The sequence below is a fragment of the Toxotes jaculatrix genome, chromosome 10 (genome assembly GCF_017976425.1).
Source record: "Toxotes jaculatrix isolate fToxJac2 chromosome 10, fToxJac2.pri, whole genome shotgun sequence".
Taxonomy (NCBI): domain Eukaryota; kingdom Metazoa; phylum Chordata; class Actinopteri; family Toxotidae; genus Toxotes; species Toxotes jaculatrix.
Genome location: NC_054403.1, coordinates 15,007,590 through 15,028,909, shown reverse-complemented (window position 1 = coordinate 15,028,909; position 21,320 = coordinate 15,007,590). Strand labels below are relative to the sequence as shown.

The following is a 21,320-nucleotide window of genomic DNA, read 5'->3' as shown; positions in this document are numbered from 1 at the left end:
TTTAAGACAGAAAGCATTTTCAGTTAAAGAGGAGCTGTCCACCGGGAGGTGCTGAACAGAACCGTGTTCACGTGTTTTCGGTTAAACTACAGTCAGTTAGTAACTACAATTTCATCTCAGTTCACAGAAACAATGTTTGCATTAGTAAACACTTTGCGCACTGAACCTCACCTCTAGAGTAGAGTCTGTTTTTTTTTTTAAAAACAATGCAGCTAGACATAATTAAACGAAGGGACAAAAATCACAAAACTGATAAACGAAGACACACAAACGAAGCTAAATTTTCAACTGACCTCTAGAGGAGAGTCTGGTTCATCCAGGATGCTCTTCTCACTCTGAATCCGCTGCATCGTTCCTGTAGAACTGGGGTCCATTATCAGCACGTTCTGACTACCAGCTCTGCCGAACTTACAGTCACTCTTTCTGGAGTCAGTCGTCCTGCACACCTCGTAATTGTACACGTGTTGGAGAGTCCCTGTCCCCAAAGTGTCTGAGTAACGTGGTGGATAATATGGAATCACAGGCAGATTGGAGTGATACAGGATGCGAGACTGTCTCCATCTGTAGATTTTGACTGATATAATAACAACTAAACAGGTGATGAAGAGGAAGGAAACTACAGCCAGAGCCAGCACTAAGTAAAAAGTCAGGTTGTCATTGTACTCCTTGTCGTGTGGAAAGTCAGTGAACTCCGACAGCACTTCAGGGAAGCTGTCCGCCACCGCCACGTTGACAATGACTGTAGCTGAACGAGAGGGCTGCCCGTTGTCCTCCACTATAACAGTCAGTCTCTGTTTGACTGCATCTTTATCACTGACTTGGCGGATAGTTCTGATTTCTCCATTCTGTAAGCCCACTTCAAACAGCGCCCTGTCTGTGGCTTTCTGCAGTTTATAGGACAGCCAGGCATTCTGTCCAGAGTCCACATCAACAGCCACCACTTTAGTCACCAGATAGCCCACATCTGCTGAACGAGGCACCATCTCAGCCACCACAGAGCCACCAGTCTGGACTGGGTACAGAACCTGAGGAGGGTTGTCGTTCTGGTCCTGAACAAGCAAAATAACTGTTGTGTTACTAGTTAGTGGTGGTGAGCCTCCATCCTGCGCTTTAACTCGTATGTTGTACTCTTTGACTTGTTCATAGTCAAGTGAACGCAAACACCGAATCTCTCCACTTTCAGTATTAATGGAGAAGTAAGAGGAGGCCGGATTACCATTAACCTCACTGTCAATAAGAAAATATGATATGCGTGCATTCTGACCCTGATCTGGATCAGTTGCTTGGATTTGCAGGAGAGCAACACCAGGAGAATTGTTCTCCACCACCTCAGTCCTGTAAACACTTTGGCTGAAAGCCGGTGCGTTGTCATTAATATCAGTAACTTCTAAAACCACTGTTTTCCTGCTTGATAAGGCGGGGACGCCCTCATCTGTGGCGGTGAGAGTTATATTGTACTTGGAACGCTTTTCTCGGTCGAGGTTTTGCTCCGTGACCAGTGTGTAATAGTTTCTAAGAGATGATTTAATTTTGAAAGGGAGACTTTCATCTATATTTAACAGAACCTGTCCATTTTTACCGGAATCTTTATCTTGGACACTAATCAACGCCACAACTGTTCCAGGAGGAGAATTCTCTGAAATCTTCCCAGAATATGAAGCCATGGTGATTACTGGGCTGTTATCATTAACATCTGCTATCTCGATAATTAGTTTGCTGGCGCCCACTACACCCCATGGATCTTTTGCTTGAAGGTTTATTTCGTAATTCGGAGAAACCTCGTAATCGATGTCGCCGGTGAGTTTAACCTCTCCCGTGTAAGAATTGATTTCGAAAGGGCAGGAGGAATCCTCCTCTAGGTGGGTGAAAAAATATGTCACGTTACCATTGTAACCTTGGTCCAAATCTTCCGCACTGACTCTTGCAATAACTGTCCCAGGCAAAACGTTTTCCAAGACAGACGCCTTGTACAAAGGCTGCGTAAAAACGGGTGCGTTGTCGTTTGCATCCAGAACCGATACGTGTATCCTCACTGTCCCAGACCTCTGCGGCTCCCCTCCATCTACAGCCGTTAATATGAGCGTGTGCTCGCTTTGCTTCTCCCGGTCCAAACCGCTCTGAAGCATCATTTCAGCGTATTTACTACCATCTGGTCGAGTGTGCTGTTTGAGAACAAAATGATCGTTTGCTTTTAAAGAGTAACTCTGCAGCGAGTTTATTCCTACGTCGGGATCAGCTGCGCTATCAAGCAAGAAGACAGTCCCCGTGGGCGTCGATTCGCTAATTTCCAAATTAATTTCCTTTTTGGGAAAAGCAGGAGCGTGATCGTTTACATCTTGTATTTCGATGGTAATGGAAAACAATTCAAGCGGATCTTCTAGGACAATTTCTAGACTAAAGCTACACGGAGATTTCTTGGCGCATAATTTTTCCCTGTCGATTCTTTCGTTGACAATAATATGTCCTTTGTTCTGGTTGAGCACGACATACTGGTTATACTGGTCATCGATGACAAGTCGGGCCCGACCAGAAACCAACCTTTTCACATCCAAGCCCAGGTCTTTTGCAATGTCTCCGACAAACAGCCCTTTCCTCATCTCCTCTGGAATGGAGTAACGAATTTGTCCACTAACCGCAGCAACAAGGCAGAAAAGCAAAATGGAGACTCTCCAGTCCAAAGAGGCGCATTTTTTCTTCAGACTCTCCATTTCCTACAATGAATATCAGATCCAAAATAACGCGCAGATGCATATACGGAGAGAGGCTTCGTATCCCGTATAGTCTTCTATCAAATCCACACAATGCGACCATCCATACTAAAGCCTTAGTGCGCACTGCATATACACAATGTCGTCGCCTATTTCCTTCAAATACGGGTGGTGGCTTTGTTTCTAAGGCCGATGTTATACAAGTAGTCTCCTTAGGCAACAGCACCACCAGCAGTGACTAAGTTAAATGACATCAGTCAACCACAGTGGGCCAGTGCTCCACTGTCTGTCCGGTCTAGTGCTCACAAATTTTACGAGCCCTTCCTGCCTTTAAGCTTTAATGTTGCACATCTTCAACAACAAAATCCACCGAAGAACACAAAGACCAAAAGAGAATTTGAAGTCTGATTAAACTGCCACTGTTTTAAGACAAAAACTTAATAAAATTCTTGTATTTAAAAAAAAATGTTTTCTCAATGTCTGGTTATACAGGCAATATAGTCATAGTCACAGTCACAACGTTTAGATATCAAATACAAGTGGGTGAGCACGGGAATACTTTGTATTGTGTTAGGTAGGGGCTGAAAGCAATGACATAACTAATGTAACAGCTCCATAGTCTCAAATGTGAGTGAGTGAACTGGTTCGTTTTTTTTTAAACAACACAAAAAAACTGCGGACAAAAACACATACACAGAGTAAAACGGCACATACTATAGAGAGAGAGAGAGAGAGAGAGAGAGAGAGAGAGAGAGAGAGAGAGAGAGAGAGAGAGAGAGAGAGAGAGAGAGAGAGAGAGAGAGAGATAGATAGATAGATAGATAGATAGATAGATAGATAGATAGATAGATAGATAGATAGATAGATAGATAGATAGATAGATAGATAGATAGATAGATAGATAATCTCCTCTCTGTTGATCCAATCTAACTGATAAGTCGAGTGACCTACATTTAAGCAGTGGAATTAACATCTGGTATGAAAACTACTGCAACACTCAACCACAAGGATGAACAAATACTGGCAGATTTCACTGCAGTATCTTTCTTTTGTATGTAACTATAACACGATGTCTGCACATGTAAAAATGCCTGATTTTTTAATGGGTCACAATAGTGCTTAACATCATCCCTTGCTCCCACACACACACACACACACACACACACACACACACACACACACACACACACACACACACACACACACACACACACACACACACACACACACACACACACACACAGTATTAGCACACACAGCCGCAGAGCGTAAAATTCTGCGCATCATGATTGTGCATTATTCAGGAAGTGACTGCACAGCAGCAGCCAGGATTATTCATATTCATGTTATTTAAAGCCTAGGGTAGAATCACACAGCACAAAGGAATAAGAGCAACATAGCTGCCTGTGTTACAAAGACTGCTTGCTAAAATTTCAGTCTTGCATGAATATGAGTTCAAAAGCAACATTTGGGAAGAGATGTGTCTCACAAACAATCATAACGTTTTGGTTTCACAGTTTCTGTATGTGTTGAAAGAGAGATATGGAGGAAAAGACATGAAGAATAGAGATAGAAAATGGATAAAAACTCATTCTAGGTCAGCTGTGTTTCCTATTGATTGTGGGAGTTAAATATGGCGTTGATGAGGCTGTAACACAAAATATACTACTACTATGACTAGACTAATATAAAACTGGGATTTAAGGGGAAAGGAAAATGAATATTGTCTTACCTGCTCGATAAAAATGGATGTTTCGTTCAGGGAGTGCACCAAGAAAAAAAAGGAGAGAAAAAACAACAGTTAATATGAATCCTGATAAATCCCAGAAAACACAATGCAATCAGACCATGTCATATTCATATGTACATATACCCAGAGAAATAAAGACAAATGTTAGGGTTTGACTTTGTGGCACAGTAGACACTGTGATGTTGTGTAACCTCCAGGGGCTGCTGACACCAATATTCACTTAATTAAACAGGAGTACTTTGCTGTATTTGGTAAATAAAAACAAAATATTTTCAACCAAGACAAAGCTTCCATTCTTCTGCATTCCCTGATCACTGCAGAACATTGTTAGCAAACCAAAAATGATTTTCACGTTTAATTGACACTTAACTTTGAGTGTCACTTAGCAGTAGACACCATAGGTGCATTGGGCTGTTGCCACAGAAAGGCTGCTCTCACCTCTAATAAAATTTTTTGGAAACTTTCCACTTTAAAGTTTGTCTGTATTTGGCCATTTAATTACATTAAATGCCTAATTTACCAGGCTTCATCATGTGATTTAGAGCAGTGTCATGAATGTGAAATTGCTTTTCTTTTTTTAATTCACTGACATTTTGTAACATTATAACAAAAGGTGAATAATGTGAGAATCATCTAGTCGTGTGGCATCAAATTTAAGAGGCTGAGGAAAACAAGAATTTGATGTTTACACAGTTACAGTTGTCTCTATATTATAAACAAACACACACAAAGAAATGCAGCTTAAAGGTGTCAGTGGATCTCCAACATTTCATCCTCTACTTTGCACAACACGTGTCTATATAACAAAACAGAACGTTATGACTATCAGCCATCCTGTTGACATACTTTTCCATCATTCTCCATTCCTGTCATCCACAGTGCTTAAACCAGTGTTTCTATGACCCAGATAATAATAATTAAAAAAAAAAAAGAAGAAAAGAAAAATGAAGCTTGGCTTGTTTTTCCTCTCCTACCACAGCTGAAATTAGGAGCACAAATGGGCCCGAAGCTATAACACCAAGAGAAACACACATGAATTCACATGGGAATTCTTCTGATGACAAAACCTCTCTGCCTCACTACCATGATGCAGTCAGTAGCAGACAGAAATACACACACAGACACTTTATGCGACACAGAAACACACAGACAAACACACATCTCGATGTAGCTGTTGTATAGGAGTCTAACCACTGACCTGAGTGCAGCTCTGGTACCTTCTAACATTCACACAGATATAAAATACTGTTATGAATTTAATATATGAATTTGAATTTAAACTTGCCTCACGTTTGTACTTCTGCTTTCTTTCTTTCTTTTTACTATTGCGTGTCGGAAACTTCTATGTCTTGACGCTAGATGTCATATATAATATGATGCATTTTGACACATTGCACTACTTACTCACTGATGTCTGCATATTCAAATGCAACATCTTTCGCATTGTAAAGTAAAAATTAATGCATGCATGACCAATGGCACTGGCCAATGATCTATCATTCAAACTAAATTTCTCAAATTAGCTGGAAAAAAAGGTTAGAAAAAGCTACAACATTTTGTAATTGTAATCATCTACAAGTAATGTTTTGCAGTAACTGTGTATACAAGGCAGGGAAGTAAGAGAGTTTAGAGAAGGTTCATTTGACTTTTATTTATAAGCATGTTGCAAATACCTGTTGAAACCTGTGGGGAGACATGCTGTATTGCACATGACCTGCTGATCAACATTAAATGTAAACAGCTTATTAGATAGTCTGCAGGCCATCAAACAGTCAAACTTGTGACAACTAGTAATTTTTATTATTAATTTTAAACTTTCTTTCTTCTATGGATTTGTGTAGTCTGACACTCTGACACTCAGGAAGCTATTTTATTTTTCTTGTTGATTTGATTTGCTTTGTACTGTTGACAACCATATGTTTTAATTTATCCTTCACTTGTGTCCTTCCCAAGTTCTGTGCAAAAGGTCATGAGGCCAGTGGAGAAGAACACAATCATCTCTTCATGTTTATTTTTCATCAAACACATTTTCTGAAAAGACAACTTAGCATTATATAAACTTAACTGCAAGGGATTCCGAGTCAAAAAAAAAAAAAAAAAAAAAAAAAAAAAAAAAACTATGAACAAACGTGAGGAGATCTTTTTAACCCTTTATGAGGAAGGGAACCATATATGGTAACTTCCGCAGGCTTTAAAAATGGCACCTCCAGGTCTCTCAAAGAAAGGGGTAGATTCATGTGACTTGCAGCCTAAATATGAAACTTTTTTAAAAAGTAAAAAATGTCCTCTTATAGGCAAGGATGTAAGTGGACAGCAAGAAAGGCAGACCAGCATTCAGACATATTGACTCCCAAGCAGTCAGGCAGACTGACAGGCAGAGAGACAAACAGATAGACAGATAAACAGACAGACAGGGGATTATTTGACTGAGCCTTCCACCATCTCTTGTGGTCAACAAAAGGTAGGTGGCACAGGGTATGCCGCTGAAAGAGCTGATCACAAGCAGAGAAGGGGTAATGGAATGTTTCAAGATATGACAGCTTAAAAAAGGGGGGGCTGGGATTTTTTAAATGAGAACAAGCTTGTCCTCTTATGTCCACCAATAACACTCCAGGGTTGAAATTTTAAATTTCCAGGTATTTCAATGAGTACCGTATAAAGTGTTACGCAAAAACACAAAAAGAGGCAAACACAAGTAAACCTCAGACAAAGCAAAACATAAACAGCTAGGTCGACATTCCCTCACCAGTCAGAGAGGTCTACCATTCATTTTAAATAGGGGAATGAGGTACATGAACCATATGTAATTATTAAAGTGAATATATTCCTCTTCTCAGCTGAGCATCCAATATTTATGTTTGAGCTTTTAAAGGAAACAGACTCATAGTTGTGTTGCACATTATGTCCTTTTTATGTCCTGTTTTAAGTCAGTTAGTTAAAGTATGGCAACAATGCACACTTGCATGTAATAAATCAGAAAAAAATAAATATAAATAAATAAACATGGTGACCAAGCAATCTGGGGGAAAAAAAGAGGAAGAATAAAGAAAGGCAGGCAAACAAAACAAGCCTGACTAAAGCTACAACAAACAGTTTTGATACAAACCAACTGCAAACGAACAAAAATGTAGATAGAATATTTTATTCATGCTACAGTGATATTCTTTTCGAAAGTATTCCAGAAAATAGATGGTGTACAAGGTGAAGACGGCCTTGTTTGTTCGAGGTCAGGTCGCGGGGGCAGAGAGGAGGTTAAATATGCAAATCTCCAAGACCATTTCTAAACATTTTGATGCACTGACAACATATTCATGCCCAAACACTTAAATAGAAAAAGGTAAAGATTTTAAACATACACAGCAACAGTGTGTGTTTTCCTACTACGTCTATACAACTGTGACAAAAAAATAATGGAATTATAATATATTTGACAGTCAGAAGGTCCAAGTTAAATAACTGCACAGGGATTATTTTACCATATTTTTACAATATTGTATGGCTGACTCTCACTTGACCACGTAGCAGGGGTGCGGTGCACCTGCCCTCACCTTCAGACTAACCCTGTCTGTACTGGCGCGCCTTAAAGTGTTTTTCTGATAGGCTGCGCTTCTTTTCTTCAACGTATCAGTGTCTGTGTTTGAGCCAAAGCGAAAATCGCCTCTCCACGACCCTGTGGTCAAGAAGGAATCGTAGCGGTCATCTTTCAGCAGGGTCCCACAACGACTTAAGTCTGTGAAACTAGGGGGGCAGTAGGTCGTGGGGAAAACGGGCAGACTGGCGGTGGTTGTTGAACGGTAAACGTAACCACGCCGGCAGAGCTTAAAATAAAACACTCCGCTAATTAAAAGGAGGAAAAGACAGGAAACGGTTGACAGAGCGATGATTAAATAGAGCGTTAAGTTATCGCTGTCCTGTGATTCATCGGCAAACTCAAAAAGTTGGTTTAAAACGGGCAGACCGTCGCCAATTGCTATGCTGACTGTAGCAGTGGCGGAGAGAGATTCCGGCCCGTTGTCGGTAACTAAAACGACAACGGTTTGTTTGGGTTCATCGTCCTCCATGAAAGCTCGCACTGTTCTGATTTCGCCTGAGTGCAGATCAATCACAAAGAGGTTAGGCCGTGTCGCTTTAATTATTCTGTAGGACAGCCAGGCGTTATGGCCTGAGTCTGCGTCCACAGCTACCACTTTAGTAACCAGGTATCCTCTGGGCGCCTCCAGTGGCACCATATCTTCAGCCACGAACCCAGTGGTTTGGAGAGGATATAGGACAACAGGTGCATTGTCATTCTGGTCCTTAATGAAAACGTTTATGGTGCAGGTAGTGGAGAGTGTGGGGTCTCCTCCATCTCGGGCTGTCACCTTGATCTGGAAGTGAACTGACTGTTCATAATCGAAGAGGCGCAACGTGAAGAGTTCCCCTGTTTCTGAGTTGATGGTGAGAAAAGAGGCCACCTCTGAGGTTGTGTCCTTTGATATTTGGTACAGTATTTTAGCATTAGATCCACCATCGGGGTCCTCCGCTTTCACTTTCATCACAAAGGTGCCAATGGGTTGGTTTTCCAAAATGTTGGCATTGACCTCGCTCTGTGTAAAAGTCGGGGGGTTGTCATTTATATCATTAACCACGATTGTTAGAACTTTCACACTGGAGAGGGAGGGCGAGCCCGCATCGGTGGCAATGACCGTGATGTTATACTCCGGTTGAAGTTCTCTATCTAATATTCCGTCAGTCACGAGCATGTAGTAGTTTTTGACCTCTGATACAAATTTAAAGGGGACATTGTCTGAGATTGTGCACGTGACGCGCCCGCTGCTTGCTGTGTCCAGGTCGTAAATATTAATCAGAGCAACCATAGTCCCTGGTTTCGAGTTTTCAGCCACGTTAGCAGAGGCTGACTTTATTTCTATCACGGGTTTATTGTCATTTACGTCAATGACATCAATTATGAGTTTGCAGTGAGAGGCCTGACCGCCGCCATCTTTAGCCTGAACATCCAGCTCGTGCGTACTAGCCTCTTCATAGTCAATAAGACCAGCCACCCGTACCTCCCCACTCAGAGGGTTAATTTCAATAACTCCCGCCATTTTGTCTGACAGGTGACTGAAAGAGTATGTTATCGCTCCATAAACACCTTCATCTGAGTCCGTGGCATTCAGTGTTGCTATGATAGTCCCTACAGCCGAGTTCTCTGGCACAGAGGCTTTGTAGACTCGTTGGCTGAAAACTGGGACATTATCATTGGCGTCCAGGACACGGATATGGATGGAAGCAGTTCCTGATCGGACTGGACTCCCCCCGTCAATTCCATTGATTTTCAGTACATGTTCAGCTTGTGCCTCCCGGTCCAGGGGCTTTTTAAGGACTAGTTCCGGATACGCATTGCCGTTTATTTGGGTACTCATTTCCAGTGCAAAATGATCGTTCGGGCTGAGTTTATATTCACGGACAGAGTTGGTACCCAGATCGGGGTCATGCGCGCTCTCCAAAGGAAAGCGCCTCCCTAGAACGGTGGATTCCACTAAATCTAGATTTATCTCCCCCGCAGCAAAAACGGGGCTGTTGTCATTTATATCTGCAATATCCAAAACGAGGCTGTACGCTTGAAGGGGATCTTCAAGTAAGAGCTGATACTGTAGGATGCAGACAGTTGCTTGCGCGCAGAGCTCCTCTCGGTCTATCCGTTGGCTGATCAAAAGATTGCCTGACGCAGTGTCCAGATCACACAGCTGGCTTGTTCCTTCCGCAACAACACGGGCTCGACGAGCATCAAGCTCCGTCACTTTCAGCCCCAGATCCCGCGCAACATTCCCGATAACCGATCCCCGCTGCATCTCCTCAGGAAGGGAATAACGGACTTCTCCAAAGGAAAGATCGAAAAGGAGGATGAGCAACAAAAAAAGCTGGCACCATTTTAAGTTTATTCGCTGGTCCATTACTAAACATGCTTTCGGGAGCAAACGGACTGTCGACATTATAGCAAAATCCTAAACACATACATATAAATATCGAACTAAAAATGCTGCTGTAATACAACGATTCCCTGCTTCTCTGGCTGAGTTAATCATGCTCTATTAGGGATGCTGTCAGCCTGGATTCCTCTCTCTATCCCGATTTCACCACTGCTCTCTCTCTCTCTCTGTGTCTCTGTCTCTGCCTCTCTCTCTCACACACTAACCCACTCACGCACTCACACACACTCTCATCTTCTTTCCCCAGTACACACCCACACAAACAGAAACACGCATGCACACACAGCCCTCGGCTCTAACCCAATACTCCAGTTCCACTGACACAGATAGGGTGAGACGCGCCATAGCATCCACGAATCAGACATTATAAAAGAGCGTCACCCAGAGACTGAGTGGATGATTACAACAGTAGAGTATACAGTATGTGACTACACAAATGCATTATATTTGCTGATATTTGTTACCACACGTGTCCACGATAAGACCAGCAAAAATCAAGTTGTGCAAAGATGAATAACATCCATGTTTTTCTCCTTCTGACACAATGATTTAACTAAATGCATCAAATTACAAATCACTGGAGCCATGTCGGCCACGGAAAGCAACACGTTTCTGGGATCTACAATCTCCAGCAAAAGTTACTTCCTGTGTTGCTGAGGAAGATTTTGCTGTTGTTCCAGTTCTACAGTGCAATTACTGAGTATGTCCTCTGTACATCAATCACAGTTTGGTTTCTAGAGAAGCAGGCTAGAAGAGGCAAGTTAAGTCTACATCTGGGGCCCAGTCACCCAGCATCCAGAACATGTACAACTTTGAAATCAAGAAACAGAGGGCAGGGAAAATCGCTGCACACCTCTCACACCCTAAACATTACATAAGTTGACTTCTTTCTAACCTGATCTAACCTGATCTATGTACAAATAACCCAACACAACACAACAGCTTCTCACCGCAAAACATCAGACTGAGCCAGTTATATCAGTCATCTGAGGTCAACAACCAAATTTTAGCAATTTAAAACTAAATCCTCTTACTACATATATAACAGTCTAACAAAGACATTTTGCAATAGCATGTACATAGTATCCCTTCATTGATGTATAAAAGACCAGAAAGAACTCTGAATGAAAAGTGTTGGATATATGAGAGCTTCACAATGCAGCCGGTTAACCTGATAAACAGCAAACTGTAAAAAAATAAAATAAAATAAATAACACCGCAAGTACGATAACATAATTACTGCAGTTAAGAATAAGCTGGACCTCTGAACATATACAGCATATTGTGTAACATTCAGTGTATGTACTTCAGTGTCATTGCAACAGCTTTACTGCATCTCCGTGTCATTTGAACAGAAAAAATAATTTTAAATAAATAAAGTGAATGTTTCCTCTATTTCTTTTATTTTATTTATTTAGTTTTTGAAACCACACCAGTGTGCAGTGACTTATTCAGTTGAAATTGCTAAAACGAAGCAAACCTAAATACTCTGGGCTGTTTCATATCATAGGCAATCCAAAGACAAAAAAGATGACAACACAATGGAAAACTGCATCAGAAAATCACTGTTCAGCACCAAGGACAGAGAAACGGGCCAAAAATAATCAGAGATATTCTCCCGGTTCACACGAGATGGACATAAAGGCCACTGAAGTGAAAAAAAAAGAGGAGGGTTGGCCGTGTGTGTGTACTTGTGCCAATAACACAATTCTGAACATGTTTTACATAGGTGGGACAGATGATATGAAACATGTCCCTACCTCTGGAGAACCATCAGAGTCTCCAAATGCATCAGCAAAGTCTGTTGGACTTTTCCTCAGAGTCTGGTCAGCTGGCAGTGTGTTGTCATTGTATGACGTCACAAACTTAAAGTCACTCGTTCTAGAACCTGTCGTCAGGTAGGCGTCATAATTGTACGTGCTGCGTAAAGTTCCTGTGCCGTCAACGTCTGCGTAATTAGGAGGGAGATAAGCGCTGGGGATGGCCACTGCTCCGTCAAACAACAGTCTGGGCTTTCTCCTGCGACAAAACCTCACACCGAGGATGATGATGATGAAGGTCAGGAAAAAGGTGGACACTGACACCAGAGCGATGATCAGGTAAGAGGTCAGTTTGGAATTCTTCTCATCATAAGAAATATCCTTCAGCTCTGGCACCTCAGCCAAGTTATCAGAAATAAGTAAATACATGGAACAGGTGGCAGACAGAGAGGGCTGTCCGTTATCTTTCACTGCCACAATAAGGTTCTGTTTCATGCTGTCAGATTCAGAAATGTCCCGCTGTGTCCTGATCTCTCCGCTGTGGACACCAATACTGAAAAGTCCCGGATCAGTGGATTTGACTATATGATAGGACAACCAGGCGTTCTGGCCGGAGTCCGCGTCCACTGCTATCACTTTGGACACTAGAGAGCCTCCGTGTGCAGCTTTGGGGACCAGCTCGGTCATGAAGGAGTTGCCCTCCGGGGCGGGGTACAGTATCTGAGGAGAGTTGTCGTTCACATCCGATATGAACACACTGACGGTCACGTTGCTGCTCAGCGGAGGAGAACCGTTGTCTCTGGCCATCACCTGGACTTTAAAGCTCCTGAACTGTTCATAATCAAACGACCTCACAGCGTGGATCACCCCCGTGTCTCCGTTCACTGACACATAGGAGGACACCGGGGCACCGTTCACCTCACCGGATAACAGAGAATAAATCACTGTACCATTTTGTCTCCAGTCGGGGTCTCGAGCACTAACGGAACATAAAGTGGAGCCAGGTTTGTTATTCTCACTCACATATGCGCTGTACGACTGTTCCTCAAACACAGGTGGGTTGTCGTTGATGTCAGCTACAGATAACTGGACACTTTTAGAGGAGGACAGAGGTGGAGAGCCCTCGTCAGTGGCAGTGATTGTAATGTTGTAATCAGACACCACTTCACGGTCCAGTTGTCCTGTGCTCACCAGAGAATAATAGTTTTTAATGGAAGGAACCAACTTAAAAGGGACATTTTGCTGAATGGAGCAGCGGACCTGTCTGTTATTCTCAGAGTCTCTGTCCTGCACGTTAATGATGCCCACCTCTGTACCAGGTGACACGTTCTCAGGTATGGGGTTGGTCAGTGATTTCAAATTGATTACAGGGGCGTTGTCATTCACATCAGTGATGGAAATTATTACCTTAGCGTAGGATGAAAGCCCTAACCCATCTTTTGCTTTAACGCGTATTTCAAACGATGTAGTAGTTTCATAATCAACAGCTCCAATTACTCGGATCTCACCTACTTTACGGTCAATACTAAATATCTTCTTCACATCCTCAGTAACATGACCAAAGTCATAAGTCACATCTCCATTGACTCCCTCGTCTGCATCAGTCGCGCTCACTGTGACCACTACAGTATCAGGAGGAGAGTTTTCAGGCAGACTGGCTTTATAAACGGCCTGGCGGAACACTGGGGCGTTATCATTAGTATCCAGCACAGTAACGTGTATCACTACGGTACCTGATCTCTGAGGAGAGCCTCCATCTAGAGCTGTGAGGAGCAAATTAATTTCCGCTTGTTTCTCGCGATCAAGCTCTTTATCAAGAACAAGCTCTATTGTGTTTCCATTAGCGGCCAAAATGAAATTATCGTTCTTCTTAAGGCTGTAGTGTTGGACTGAATTTTGGCCTACATCCGCATCGTGCGCCTCCTCTATCACAAAACGAGCTCCCCTGTCCGTGGATTCTTGAATCTCTAGCTCAATCGATTCATCATTAAACTGTGGTGAGTTATCATTAATGTCTTGAATGTGTAAACTAAACCGGTGGAGCTCGAGAGGATTCTCCAGCACAAGCTCGTGTCTTAGGATGCACGAAGCCTTTTCGCCACAAAGCCCCTCTCGGTCGATCCTGTCGGACACAATCAGTTCTCCGTTTTTCAGGTTTATGTCACAGTAACGTTTGTCAGCCCCGTCGGTGTCGATGCGGGCTCTCCTGTTAGAGAGAGCGCCCGTTTCCAGCCCGAGATCCTTGGCTATATTTCCAATAACTGATCCTCGCCTCATCTCCTCAGGAAAAGAATAGCTGATGTCTCCATATGCGATATGCAAGAAAAGGAGGAGGAAACAGAAGCAGCGCGGCTGAAACAAGATCGTTTTCAAATCCATTTCCAATGATGAGTTCCTAACAGGTTGAAGAATAAAGCGAACAAATACAGTTCAGCGTCAGAAAACGAACAGCAACTGCGATTTCAGGGTGATTGCGCCTGGATACCCGAGCACAATAATGCGTGTCCACGCCAAAGGATTGAGGAATTCACATCCTAAGCCTGGTGTATAGCGCCACCGTGAGTTAGACTCCACAGAAACACTGAGAATATAAACAAAAGGAACTCTCCAAAGTAGCTGTAAACTGCTTATAATTACTCTTTATCTGCACAGTAAACGCACATTACAACTACTACGATGTGGTTGAAATATATATAACTGTAGTTACCCATAAAGTTCAAATCCGGAAACAAGCAAAGTCAACAATCAAGTCTAACAGAGCGCAAAAAAAAAAAAAATGCAGAATGACATCATCACCGAGACTCTGAATTTACTATGAATGTGCTTTTTCGCCTTAATAAAATTCTGACTGAAAAACATTTAATCCCATGTTTTGTTACTGTAAGGATCCAGTCTTCTTTCTGTGATGTAGACTTCACTTCCCTCACACAGTGACCAGCCAGTCACCTGTCCTCATGTTCACCAAAACATAGTTGCATGCAGGTAATCTAGATAAATAATGGTTGAAGACAGGTACCCAGTCAATACACACACACACACTAAATAAAATAAAATAAAATAGAATAAAAAATAATAAAAATCACTGTATACTCCTATGGGAAACCCCCTCATTTTCTCAGCATGACCTCTCAAGATCACAGCATAAGACCAAGCCTGAATATTCACAATGAAAACACAGACTGAATAAAATACACATGACTCTTAATGTTACGAATAAAATAAAATAAGAAGTCATTCATTCAGAGCATATTACTAAGCAGTAACGATCACCTACAGAATGTCAGTGTGACAGACACTACAGTGCAAACTGACAAACTACAAGTAAAATCAAAAACATATTGTTGTTTTTTCTCTCTACATTTGTATTATGTGTATTCTACATTTACAGTGGTCAGGCCAGACAGCAACCAAGCATAACAAAACTCAAACTAAAGGAAGCCTGAACAAACACAACTGTTCATAAGGCGTAGTGGACTGGACTCAAATGGAACGCTGCATATACTACTGATGATGCCATCCATCATGTCTATGTAGGTTTTCTGTCATTCACATTCTAAGGCATATACAGCTGTCTGCTTGATATTATTATAACATAAATTACCTGAGCTTAAGCAGAGAAAACACTCCTGTCCAAAGCAACTATAAATGAGGAATAATTCAAGCCACAGTTGCTAAAGGAGAAGCCATCAAGAGTAAGTGTCAGAGAGCTCAATTTGAAATTCCACCTGGCACAAGAGGCACAACATCTCACGTGTATAAAGTAAGAAATGAATGCATGAGAAATAAGATCGTTACTGTTTGTGTCTATTGAGAAGACAAAAAGATAGAGAGGGGAGGGATGGGAGAGAGACAGAGTAAGACAATATGAGAGGGGGGGGACCAAGATTTCACACCTTGAAAATGACATGTGAAAACATATGACTTCAGACAGTGTTTGCTCTGTGTCAATACTCCTCAAACTGTGCTGAAGATATGCTTTAGCACTTAGGTGAAACTTATAGACTGTAACTGGCAGGTGCAGAATTTTCCAGAGATGATCACTGGAACTCAATCATATTGTAGCATTCAGCAATCCAGCTGATGAGTGGTATAGAGTAAAAATGCTTTAGTAATACCTTAATTCAAGCGCTGCATGCACTTATATTTGTTTTGTTTTTTCTTTTCCATATGTTCTGAGACAATATGTCACAATAGTGAAAAACTGAAGAGTAAGCTTTTGATGTCAGTCCAAGAAAAATATTCTTAAAAATCAAAGTCACCACGTCAAAACATTAAATGAAAAATAAATGTACTTTATCTTGAGCAAAAACAAAAGGTCCGAAAATTAATAATCAGCCAAGAATGGTGCCTGTCTAACGCACATGCTTTTAATGACAATAGAGGAGTGCAAAGTTAGGAATAAAATAACCAGACTTTTGGGTGAAGACAAATTTGATCGAAGAGACATTAAGCTGCTGAACTGAACAACAACATAACATTTCTGAGACTAATATAAACACCCAGTGTCAGGAATATATTCATATGTAGCAAGAAGGAAACTAACAAACCTTATCAAACATCTTAAACATATCAAGACTTTAACTTATAAGCCTAATGTTAAACCTTAACGGAACGACAATTAAACCAACCGGAGTTAAATTTAAACTGATGTTAGTAGGTAAAAAAAGCTTGTAAAGAAAGACGACAGAAATCGATTAAACAACCTTTTGCAACAACTGAAATAAAACTAAAAGGAGATTGGCAGAAAGGGGTGAAAAAAGACACTAAAGAACTATTACGCACCATAACCCACTATTACGCGCGAAGAAAGTGGAGCATAATACTTTAATACCAGAAAAATATCCGAGTATTAAACATGCAATTCATTTAAAATAAGATAAGTACTTGGTTTAAATTTATGTTTTGTTTGTTTAGAAAAGCCTAATGTCATTTGTATTCATACCTCTGGACACTCTTCCAAATCTCCAAATGCATCAGCAAAGTCTGTTGGACTTTTCCTCAGAGTCTGGTCAGCTGGCAGTGTGTTGTCATTGTATGACGTCACAAACTTAAAGTCACTCGTTCTAGAACCTGTTGTCAGGTAGGCGTCATAATTGTACGTGCTGCGTAAAGTTCCTGTGCCGTCAACGTCTGCGTAATTAGGAGGGAGATAAGCGCTGGGGATGGCCACTGCTCCGTCAAACAACAGTCTGGGCTTTCTCCTGCGACAAAACCTCACACCGAGGATGATGATGATGAAGGTCAGGAAAAAGGTGGACACTGACACCAGAGCGATGATCAGGTAAGAGGTCAGTTTGGAATTCTTCTCATCATAAGAAATATCCTTCAGCTCTGGCACCTCAGCCAAGTTATCAGAAATAAGTAAATACATGGAACAGGTGGCAGACAGAGAGGGCTGTCCGTTATCTTTCACTGCCACAATAAGGTTCTGTTTCATGCTGTCAGATTCAGAAATGTCCCGCTGTGTCCTGATCTCTCCGCTGTGGACACCAATACTGAAGAGTCCCGGATCGGTGGATTTGACTATATGATAGGAAAGCCAGGCGTTCTGGCCGGAGTCCGCGTCCACCGCTATCACTTTGGACACCAGAGAGCCTCCGTGTGCAGCTTTGGGGACCAGCTCGGTCATGAAGGAGTTGCCCTCCGGGGCGGGGTACAGTATCTGAGGAGAGTTGTCGTTCACATCCGATATGAACACACTGACGGTCACGTTGCTGCTCAGCGGAGGAGAACCGTTGTCTCTGGCCATCACCTGGACTTTAAAGCTCCTGAACTGTTCATAATCAAACGACCTCACAGCGTGGATCACCCCCGTGTCTCCGTTAACTGACACATAGGAGGACACCGGGGCACCGTTCACCTCACCGGATAACAGAGAATAAATCACGGTACCATTTTGTCTCCAGTCGGGGTCTCGAGCACTAACGGAACATAAAGTGGAGCCAGGTTTGTTATTCTCACTCACATATGCGCTGTACGACTGTTCCTCAAACACAGGTGGGTTGTCGTTGATGTCAGCTACAGATAACTGGACACTTTTAGAGGAGGACAGAGGTGGAGAGCCCTCGTCAGTGGCAGTGATTGTAATGTTGTAATCAGACACCACTTCGCGGTCCAGTTGTCCTGTGCTCACCAGAGAATAATAGTTTTTAATGGAAGGAACCAACTTAAAAGGGACATTTTGCTGAATGGAGCAGCGGACCTGTCTGTTATTCTCAGAGTCTCTGTCCTGCACGTTGATGATGCCCACCTCTGTACCAGGTGACACGTTCTCAGGTATGGGGTTAGTCAGTGATTTCAAATTGATTACAGGGGCGTTGTCATTCACATCAGTGATGGAAATTATTACCTTAGCGTAGGATGAAAGCCCTAACCCATCTTTTGCTTTCACGCGTATTTCAAACGATGTAGTAGTTTCATAATCAACAGCCCCAATTACTCGGATCTCACCTACTTTACGGTCAATACTAAATATCTTCTTCACATCCTCAGTAACATGACCAAAGTCATAAGTCACATCTCCATTGACTCCCTCGTCTGCATCAGTCGCGCTCACTGTGACCACTACAGTATCAGGAGGAGAGTTTTCAGGCAGACTGGCTTTATAAACGGCCTGGCTGAACACTGGTACATTATCATTAGCATCAAGCACAGTAACGTGTATCACTACGGTACCTGATCTCTGAGGAGAGCCTCCATCTAGAGCTGTGAGGAGCAAATTAATTTCCGCTTGTTTCTCACGATCAAGCTCTTTATCAAGAACAAGCTCTATTGTGTTTCCATTAGCGGCCAAAATGAAATGATCGTTCTTCTTAAGGCTGTAGTGTTGAACTGAATTTTGGCCTACATCCGCATCGTGCGCCTCCTCTATCACAAAACGAGCTCCCCTGACTGCCGACTCTCGAATTTCTATATTGATCGATTCATCGTTAAACTGTGGTGAGTTATCATTAATGTCTTGAATGTGTAAACTAAACCGGTGGAGCTCGAGAGGATTCTCCAGCACAAGCTCGTGTCTTAGGATGCACGAAGCTTTTTCGCCACAAAGCCCCTCTCGGTCGATCCTGTCGGACACAATCAGTTCTCCGTTTTTCAGGTTTATGTCACAGTAACGTTTGTCAGCCCCGTCGGTGTCGATGCGGGCTCTCCTGTTAGAGAGAGCGCCCGTTTCCAGCCCGAGATCCTTGGCTATATTTCCAATAACTGATCCTCGTCTCATCTCCTCAGGAAAAGAATAGCTGATGTCTCCATATGCGATATGCAAGAAAAGGAGGAGGAAACAGAAGCAGCGCGGCTGAAACAAGACAATATTCAAGTCCATCGTGAATAACGAGTTTCTAAATCACTGAACAGTAGATAGAGGAAACACTGTGTCGCCACAAAACAGAAATAACAAGAGCAATTCAGCGTCAGTGTGCTGATATCTGGAACGCTCAATGGGCGTAGAAGAACCTCTGTCCACAAAAGATAGAGGAACGTAATCATTGTAAGGCTGGTGTACAGCGACACCGTGAGTTCACTTCAACAATAACTATGAACAGAAAAAAGAAAATAAAAAGGAACACTGTTAAACTGGCTGTAGTCCACATAGCTTTGCGCACAGTTCTAAGTAAAACATTAAGTACATTAACTTTGACGTGTACAACATTTCCAGCGACAAGTGCCCAAAATCAGTCCTAACCAGGAAAACAGCTGCAACAAGTTGTGCATGCATTTACTTCAGTGCATTGCAGACAGATTCAGGTCAGGCTAAGAAGACACAATGCCCTTTTATTTTTTATAAATAACTACATAGACAAGCTACATAGACAACAGGTCTAGTGACTGAGTTCAGGTTGTCTACAAATAGTTACAGAGCAGGGCTCTCAGTGCCCCCACTTGGCCTGACATCCCAGTCAGCTCCAATATTTTGATGAGAGTTTAATTTTACAGGCTCCAGAAAGAGAAGGGGATATGCTTCATGTTTATTTAAAAAAGAAGAAAAAAAAGAAAAGTTTAAATTCTGACAAGGAAACTGCTTCTATTAGCATTATATGTCCAGACAACTGCAAGAAATGAAGAGAAAACTCGATGCAAAAATCAGAAAGCTGGAAAACTTGATGCTTGACACACGACTCTTAACAGTGCCACCAATACACCACTGCAACCTTATATTACACTACTAATACCAGTGTTACAGTGATTGCAGTTGTTTAAGTTTACTACTTCACTACCTTTGAATATGAACACATTCATTCATCAAGCAGTATCTTCCACCTGTGCTCGAGATATCATCAGACAATAGCATATTTAACTAGACTTTCATTCATCCAACTTGGGAGATATATAGAGAACTCTGCTATAAATACCATAATAACATATGTCACTGGGCTATAGTGAAAGATCAGTGCTTGCCAGAAATATTCAACAACAAAGTCATCTATTGGTAATGAAATATGGTGGTAAATATGGCCAAAGAAATCATTTTCTCTTTAACAATGATTATGTGATCATATGAGAGACATCATACGCTATAGACAAAAGGAATAGTATCAGGATTATGACTGCCAAAAATCAGTCACACTGCACATTTGTATGTTGCTATCAAGATTATTAGTGATATTGACAAATACATCGCTATTCAAGAATTTGTATCTGTCACGAAGGTAGCTGCATTTAATTAAAGTTATAAGTTGCCACAGAATCTGTGGTTTTGTAATTGAAAAATGTATTACTGGTATTTATTACTGATCCCTCAAGCTGGGGAAATTTACTCTCTGCATTTTACTAAAATTTTACTAAAAAACACTAATAATAACACACTGAAAACAAACGCAAGAAATTCCGCCTCTAAAAAAGGAATGCCACGTCATCTTTTATGCAGGCAGAACAACATTAACAGTGCCAGATCAAACATGAATGAAAAACCACATGACAAGTGTTTGGTGAATCCACAGAGGAAGCCAGTGAGTAACTATGAAAGCCAATCACTAAGCGTCAAATAACAATGAAACTAGGATGATGCCAAGAACCTGCAGCTTAAAAATATTTATGAGAGTTGCACACAACTGTTAAGATAGAAGGCTTGGAAGTATGGATGTTCAGAAACAACACACTATGAGCTCCTTTCAAAATAAAGAGAGACAGACAA

At 41.8% G+C, this 21,320-nt stretch overlaps 4 protein-coding genes across 5 annotated transcripts in view; all 4 read right to left on the bottom strand.

The window, feature by feature from the left end:
- LOC121188170 (protocadherin gamma-A4-like) overlaps positions 1 to 21,320 on the bottom strand; it is a 205,088-nt gene that overhangs the window by 158,743 nt on the left and 25,025 nt on the right. The window lies entirely within an intron of this gene.
- On the bottom strand, positions 285 to 2,708 carry LOC121188876 (protocadherin beta-16-like). The gene has a single exon (XM_041048823.1). It carries the CDS (start codon positions 2,706 to 2,708, stop codon positions 285 to 287), a length of 2,424 nt encoding a protein of 807 aa, XP_040904757.1.
- On the bottom strand, positions 7,965 to 10,433 carry LOC121188184 (protocadherin gamma-A10). The gene has a single exon (XM_041047796.1). It carries the CDS (start codon positions 10,431 to 10,433, stop codon positions 7,965 to 7,967), a length of 2,469 nt encoding a protein of 822 aa, XP_040903730.1.
- On the bottom strand, positions 17,127 to 19,675 carry LOC121188182 (protocadherin gamma-A11-like). The gene is made up of 2 exons (XM_041047794.1): positions 19,645 to 19,675; positions 17,127 to 19,465 (listed from the first exon to the last, which is right to left on the bottom strand). The coding sequence occupies exons 1-2, from the start codon at positions 19,673 to 19,675 to the stop codon at positions 17,127 to 17,129; spliced, it is 2,370 nt and encodes a 789-aa protein (XP_040903728.1).